The sequence below is a fragment of the Herpailurus yagouaroundi genome, unplaced genomic scaffold (genome assembly GCF_014898765.1).
Source record: "Herpailurus yagouaroundi ecotype Mexico unplaced genomic scaffold, PumYag 118779, whole genome shotgun sequence".
Taxonomy (NCBI): Eukaryota; Metazoa; Chordata; class Mammalia; order Carnivora; family Felidae; genus Herpailurus; species Herpailurus yagouaroundi.
This window is the reverse complement of record NW_024421879.1, coordinates 1-7,688: the sequence shown is the minus strand read 5'-3', so window position 1 is coordinate 7,688 and position 7,688 is coordinate 1. Positions and strand designations below refer to the sequence as shown.

General features: G+C 45.3%; 1 protein-coding gene across 1 annotated transcript; it reads left to right on the top strand.

The window, feature by feature from the left end:
• Positions 1–484: 484 nt before the first annotated feature.
• On the top strand, positions 485–3,262 carry LOC121026501 (calcitonin-like). Its single transcript, XM_040469342.1, has 4 exons — positions 485–612; positions 1,598–1,692; positions 2,007–2,144; positions 3,064–3,262. Exons 2-4 carry the CDS (start codon positions 1,607–1,609, stop codon positions 3,260–3,262), a joined length of 423 nt encoding a protein of 140 aa, XP_040325276.1. The 5' UTR covers positions 485–612; positions 1,598–1,606.
• Positions 3,263–7,688: the final 4,426 nt, after the last annotated feature.

Below are 7,688 nucleotides of genomic sequence, written 5' to 3'. Positions count from 1 at the left end.
AGAGTAATTCCAGCCCGGAATCAACAGTGATGCACGTTGTCAACCCTCCAAGCCTCCACTGGATGGGGGTTGGGGGTGGGGAGGTCTCGGGTCAGACTTGAGGAGCCAGGATTCCCTGCTTCCTGGATCTTGCCCTGTAAGAACGCAAGCTAGGGACGGAGTGGGGCACATGTTCAAAACCCGTGCAGCGGAACTGCACCGGTGAAATTTACCATGACATCAAACTGCCCTCAACTTCCTGCTCACTTTATAAGGATGTTCCTTCTTGGTCCCATCCCTCTCCCTCCCTCCACTTGCATCAATGACCTCAATGCAAATACAAGTGGGATGGTCCCGCTGAATGTTCTAGGTTCTAGACGCAAATGGGTGACACAATCCATCTGGGGTACGTGATCTTTTCCCTCATTGGTTGCTCAGAGCTCCTGGACACCCCCCCGCCCCCCCCACCCAGACCCAGAGCGGCGGGAATAAGAGCAGCTGCTGGTGCTGGGAGGCAGCCGAGCCACTGCTCTGCTCAAGTGTCCCTGACACTTCCACAGCGCCATCGCCCGACGCCAACGCTACCGCAGCTGCCACCGCCTGGGCTCCAAGCCACCTGCTGCCTGCTGCCAGGTGAGCCCCGAGATTCCTGCCTTCGCTGTATGATTCTTTCTCTCCCTCTTCTTCTCTCCCTCTTCTGCATTAGTTGTTCTTGTATCCGCTCTTCCTGCCCATCTTTGAGTCTCTGGGCACTTCTGTCTGGGTCTCTTCGTCACAAAATCTGTTACTCCGCTATTCAAACCCCAGGTACACTGAGCTGTCTCAGTTCGGAGACTTCCCGCTTTAATCTTTCCATCAGTCTCGCTGTCTCTTGCTACACTTGCGCTTAGGACGCTGGAGCTCCGCAGGCACTGTGCACACAGTAGGACACAAGGGTGCTCACGGGATCATGTCTTGTGCCTAGTGGTCCCCCGGGAAATCGGTTCGGAACCTGGACCAGCGCCAGTGGGTGGCAAATAGGTGCAATGACTAGGGGCCGGCAGCCCAGGAAGGAAAGCCCCAGTAGTGAGTCCTGGGAGCTTTTTCCCTGGTTTCCAGGAGACTCTGCTAAACTTGGTTCTTGCAGGGGATTCTCTACTAGAGTGCAGAGCAGGTGAGCAGTAGTATTTGTTTCTTCAGTTTCCCTAAGATTCCAATGGGACAGATACTCCCTTTTTAGCTAACCCCCCCCCCCCCCCGCCCCCCACCATGGCCAGATATGATCCAAAGCCCTACACAGGGAGTACAGCTCTGGGTAGGAAACAGGAGATTGTCCCGGGATTGTCTTCAATGGAGACCTGGCCAGCAGGTAATGTAGTGTGTGAGGTGGTGGGGAGGGGGCTATGGACTGAGTCCTCTTTCCCCAGTTGTCCTGCTAGGATAGCTTGCTTCAGTCTCACTGGATCTTCCCACAGTCCACTTCCCCAGTGAGGAAACACTGGGGAAAGGAATGGCATTACCAGCCTGAAGCCACCATGCCAGGGAGTTACAGGTAGAAAGAAGCAGGACCAGAGTCCAGGTTCTTGGGCTCATGGAACTTCAAACTGGTGCAGAAAATGACATTATTTTTCCCTTGCAGAGAAGCGCCATGGGCTTCTGGAAGTTCTCTCCTCTCCTGATTCTTGGCATCTTGGCCCTGTACCAGGTGGGCATGCTCCAGGCAGCACCATTCAGGTAAGCCAGCCCTGCCTGGAGGTCACTCCTCTCCCACTCCTCCTGGGATCAGACAATTCCATTCTCAAAATTGTGGTGTGCTAAAAGTTTACCAACTGGTGAGCTGGGCAAAGGGGAGTGTATATTTTCTGATATAAGGTGTGTAGCACATAATTGAAAAACAGCACTGATATACAATATTCTTTATTATAAATTTCAGATAACTCATTGATCTCACAGAATGCTTCTGGTGCTTTTACTAGGAAGCCTGGGTGCTTATCTTGGGAGAGACAGGGAGCGACCCAGAGCTTCTATTGTTTTCTTCCCCTCCCCAGGTCTGCTCTGGAGAGTCCTCAGGACGCTGCTATGCTCAATGAGGAGGAACTGCGCCTCCTGCTGGCTGCAATGGTGAAGGACTTTGTGCAGAGGAAGGCCAGTGAACTGCAGCAGGAGCAGGAGACCGAGGGCTCCAGGTGAGGATCCCCACTCCACTTGGCTCAGGGCATCCCCTCCCTCCTGTCCTGCCAAGGAAGGCATATCCTAAGAGTTAAGACGGAACACGGCTGGACAGGAGGCCAGCACACTGCCATGGCTCTCCTCGGCCTGGGGCCCAGCTATTCTCACGCACCACTGAAAACAGAGGTCCCACACAGAGACTATGGTTAGACCACATGTAAAAAGATCCATTTCTGAAAGCAATTGGGGAAGATATGAAATCCCTCCCTCCGGAAACTGGTCTGAAAGCACTGAGGAGACTTCCCAGCATTGGAGGAGTTAGGACTGGTAAGTGTGAGGCCAGCAGATGGACCCCACAGATCCCAGGAGATTTTAGAAATTGGTTTCTCCTTGTAAACCTGCACTTGACGTTCTCTCGAATCCACATGGAGCCTTCATTGCACATTTGCAAGGTGAAGCCAAAGGCCTTGCAGAGGGTGGGGTCAGGTAGAGCAGTACCTGAGGTAGGTCTGGGGGCTTGAGATGTGTAGGATCTGTGGAGACGTGCATGTTGTCATGGGGCCAGAAACACTTCCCCGGCCCCACCTCCCCGTGTCCCCTGAGCCTGGAGCTCACGCCAGCCCCTGGCCTGGCCCCGGCACTGCCTGGCATGTGCTGCACCTGCATCTACCCTAAGGACCTCTCTGCAGAGCAAGAAGGACTGAGCGGCATGCGGAAGGCTAGGAAAGGGCACCCCTTCCCCGCTGCAACCCTGCCCCACGCTGCCCTGGCTCAGCAAACCTCGGAGTTCTCCTAATGGAGGATGTGTGAGCTGCCCTCCTGCCTGCCCCTCCTGCCCCCACTCAGAGTGCCCCCTCCCTGGTCTAACCTTCTGAGCGATCGCCACAGGGGCAGACCCTGGTGCATGGTACCACCTGGCATGTCTTTTCCCTGCAGCCTGGACAGCTTCCGAGCTAAGCGGTGCAGTAATCTGAGCACCTGTGTGCTGGGCACATACACACAGGACCTCAACAAGTTTCACACGTTCCCTCAGACTGCAATTGGGGTCGGAGCACCCGGCAAGAAAAGGGTCATGGCCAGCAGCTTGGACAGAGACCACGGCCCTCACGATGGCATGATCCAGGATGCCGATTAAACCCCTCCCTCTCTTTTCTAATGTCCTTTCTTCCTTCCTTCCTATATCATGATACATGTGGTCCTCTCGGGTTGCTGGTATCGGTGGCTTTCTTTATGGCAGTGGATGTCTGGAACCTCAGATGGGAGGAGAGCAAGAGGAACAGGCCAGAAGAGAATCACGCAGGAAGAGATGGGGGGCAGCCCTGTGCTTCCCCTGAGGAATCACAGCACGGCTTCTCAGTCCTGCTTGTGAATGTGTTTGCCGATGGGGAATAAAAGTATATTTCTCAAAAGACCTGAGCGGTGGTGGTTATTGCTCTGGCCCACACCACAGGCTTCCCAGATTCAGGGACCTGTGCTTAGAAGTAGCCTCAGCCCTGTGGTAGCTGGGTGCAGGGTGGAGTAGCTAGTCCTTGGACCAACCTCAAGTAGGAAGAACAGGAGCAGTAAAGAACAGGTAAGCACCTAGGGGACCCAATGCTGTAAAATCGCCTTTTCTTCCAGGTAAGTCGGGGAATTTTTGTATTTCTAACAAGGGATATTTGATGCCTTTGAGTGGGATGTGACTTCCAGACAATCCTCATGTTAGGATCAGTTTGGGGCCATAATTCTCTGTGTCTCATAAGCCTTTCTTGATTTGCAGTTTATTTATACAGGAAAGACAGGCTGTTACAGCTCTGTGTTCCATGGTCACTCACCCGGAGCCACCTTGGGTTTTCTGACACCCCTGTGGGAGTGATCATGGCATTTTCCCCAAGAGCCTGTGTATTTCTGCAGTGATAATTGTGATTGAGGAAAGATGTAACGTTAACTGGTGCCTCTTAGAGCAGCAATTTTACCATGAGTAACCCATGGGGCAGATGGGATCTCTCTTACATAGCCTCACTGATGGGCCTCTTTCCCTCCATCCTGCAAATCAGCATCACTGTCCGGAAAAGCTCCTGCAACTCTGCCTCCTGTGTGATCCATCAGTTGGCAGGCTTGGTAGCCAGAGCTGAGCATGTGGTGAAAAACACCTTCAGTCCCACCAGTATGGGCTCCGAAGCCTTTGGCCATCACCACAGCGAACTTGAGCTTGAGCAGTGTAATGACTTCAGAAAGGTGGCTGCCCTTGTACCATCATATGGGAGAAGGAAAACTGGGTATTGCACGGGTGCAGTCCTCACTTTAACTCTCTGTGGGCCTAGATATAGATATAGATATAGATATAGATATAGATATAGATATAGATATATCTCTATATATATATCTGCTCTAGAGAATGTGCCCCCTCCAGTGTCTGGAGAAAGAACAGACTCCCAGTAGCTGAAACCCCTAGATCTGGGTTCATTTCTCTGCATTTCCAGTACTCCCTGTGACACTGAGATACCTGGGTGGCTCAGTTAAGCATCTGACTCTAGTTTTTGGCTCAGGTCATGTTGTCACAGTTGGTGAGATTGAGCCACACATCCGGCTCTGCCCTGACAGCACAGAGTCTGCTTGGGATTCTCTCTCTCCTCTCTCTGCCCCTCCCCCCACTCCCATGCCCTCCCTCCCTCCCTCTCTCTCTCTCAAGAAATAAGCAAACTTAAAAAAAAAGTAACTTTTCAGGGTGGGAAGGAAATGTCAATAAGAGGGGTATAGCCAGCACCTAGAAGGTTTTGTTTCATTGTATAGGCTACACTGTTAGTATATATTAATGAATGAATAGTATATATGAATGAATAGGTCATTATATTTGTGTTTAGTAGGAAAAATGCCTTAAATATGGGTCTTTTGTTTTAAGGCAACTACCATAAATTATTTCAAACACATAAATTTTAAATACAAAAAGAGGATCTGTTCTGTTCAATGGATAGTAGGAAAAAGACCCCCAAAATATATAACAAATGCACAATTGAGAAAAAGATGTCAGTAATAAATACTCATATAGCTTTAGAATAGTGGTATATTAAAGTCATCAATTAAGAGCCAAGACTATCAGGCTGCATCATTTTAAAGGATCCAAAATGTTTTTTCCACAAAAGAAACATTCAGAACAAAAGGACTCAGAATTAATTAAAACAAATGGGTAGTAGAAGATAAGTTGAAGTAAGTTCATAATATATGATTATAATAGAATTCAAGGCAAAAAAACAGCTTATTAGAAATGGAAAGGTGTTATATAATGGGAAAAAGAACCAAATGGCAAGAAGATATATTGATAATAGACACATGTATTCAACAACATGGCCTCAAATTATGTGAAACAAAAACTGACCAAACTGCAGGTGAAATATGTATATCAAGAATTTTTACTATGGAATTAATAATGTACACCACTCAATTAGCCATTAGCTTTCGGAATCCCCTCCAAAATGCATGGCTCAAAGTTGGCTCTGCAAATACCCCCTGACGATATGATAGATTTAAGAAAACATACAGTGTTTACAACCACAAAGGGGTGATAGAGTTTATTAATAAGATTATGACTACTTTTCACAAAACCATTTATTAAATAAGTCAATGTCTCATATTGATTTGTAACACTACTCTTACATGCTAATATTCTTCTGCCCTTTTCTCCTGTATTGATAATCACCTATGTTAGTAATACACTTTTATTACTAGTAGAACAAAGGTACTTTATACTTCTCTTTTTCGAAATGCTCTTGGCAATTTTTGCACATTTATTCTTCCAGAAGAAAGTTAGAATTTGCGGTTTGGATTTTTTATGGCATTGGGTTTTCTAGGTAGACAATTGTGTCATCTGTAAATAATAGTAAATCTTAGTTCACATTTTTGTTCTTTTTGTATCATGTAGAACTTCCTGACAATGTTGAGATAAAAATGATAATAGGTACCCTTGATGATGAAGGCTATTGATTTCAAATGGAACTTCTTCATCATCTTAAGAAAGTATCTTTCTTTGGGGCACCTGGGTGGCTCATTCGGTTAACAGCTTCGGCTCAGGTCATGATCTCCCAGTTCATGGTTTGAGCCCCGCATGGGGCTCTGTGCTGACAGCTCAGATCCTGGAACCTGCTTCAGATTCTGTGTCTCCCCCTCTCTCTGTCCCTCCCCCACTCGCGCTCTGTCTCCATCTCTCTCTCAAAAAATGAATAAACATTAAAAAAAATTAAAAAAAGAAAGTATCTTTCTTCTTATTGTATACTACCAAGAGTTTTTAAAGATCATAAATTAATATAAAATATTATCAAAATATCTTTTGGTACTAACCACATAATCTTATGGCTTTTCTCCTCTTAATGATAATACATTTCCAGGCATAAAAACTAATAATAACATTTAATATATTTGAGTGCTTACTACATGCTAGGCTGTAATAAATGATTCACAGAATTGACTCCTTTAATCTTTACAGCTGCATAAAGTAAATAGTGTCAGAGTTCCATTTTATGAAGAAACTGAGATATAGGACATGAAGCAGGTTGACCAAAGTCACACAGATAGCCATATCAAGATGCAAACCTGTTCCTAGGCTATCTGGCTCCATAGTCAGGTGTCTTAAATCATTACATTGCTTCTTCATGAACTCTACTAGGTGAGAGGATATGTATTAAAATACACTTGCAAATTCAATGCGCTTATGATTTATTAAGGATTTTGTACCACCATTGTTAAGTTTAATATTGGGGCTATGCTAATGTCATCAAATGAGTTTGCAAGCTTTTGAACTTTTAATGCTTTAGGTTAATGTAAGGAGTATGAAAACTATCTGAGCTTTAAGTTTTATATAATTCACCTGTAAAACCTTCTTACAGAGTTCCTTTAGGTTTTAAGTTTTCTCAGAGTTCTTAAGGTTTTTAAATTCTGCTGTGGTTATTCTATTCTATTGTTATTCTATCTATCCTACATTTACATGTATCTTCATGAAATTTGTTATTTAAATTTCTTTGCATATATTAGCAAATTGTACTTTTTTATTATAATTTAAAATCTTCACATTTGACATTGTATTTTTCTTCTCATTCTGGATGCGGTGTATCTGTATTTTCCCTTTTCCTTTCCCTCACTTACTTTACCAGAAATTTCTATTTAATTGAAATTTTCAAGACTGAGCTTTAATATTTTCCAATTCTACCATTTCCTTGTTTTTAATTCACTAATTTCTTTGCTGACCACTCAATTCCCTTCTCCCAGATAATTGTTGAAAAGTTTGTTGAGCAGGTCTCTCCCTTGATTTCTGAGTTGAATTATTAAGTTAAACTGCATGTATTTTGTCTCGATTACTTGTATTTAACCACTTCTTCGACCCCCCGCTGACTCCTTCCTGATCCAAGTCTCCATTATGTTTTACATGAACTGTAACAACAATCTCCCAACTGATCTCCCTGTTTCTATCCTCTTTATATAGACAATTCTGGAGTGATCTTTTTAACATGTAAGTCATATTGTGTCTATCCCCTGGTCAAAACTTTCCAGTCTCCCCATCTCACTCAGAATAAAAGTCAGAATCCTACAGT

Coding starts and splice junctions, on each gene's coding strand:
- LOC121026501 (XM_040469342.1), top strand. CDS start 1,607: ATGGGCTTCTGGAAGTTCTCTCCTCTCCTGATTCTTGGCATCTTGGCC. Junction 1,693..2,006: donor CTCCAGGCAGCACCATTCAG/GTAAGCCAGCCC, acceptor TCCCCTCCCCAG/GTCTGCTCTGGAGAGTCCTC. Junction 2,145..3,063: donor CAGGAGACCGAGGGCTCCAG/GTGAGGATCCCC, acceptor TTTTCCCTGCAG/CCTGGACAGCTTCCGAGCTA.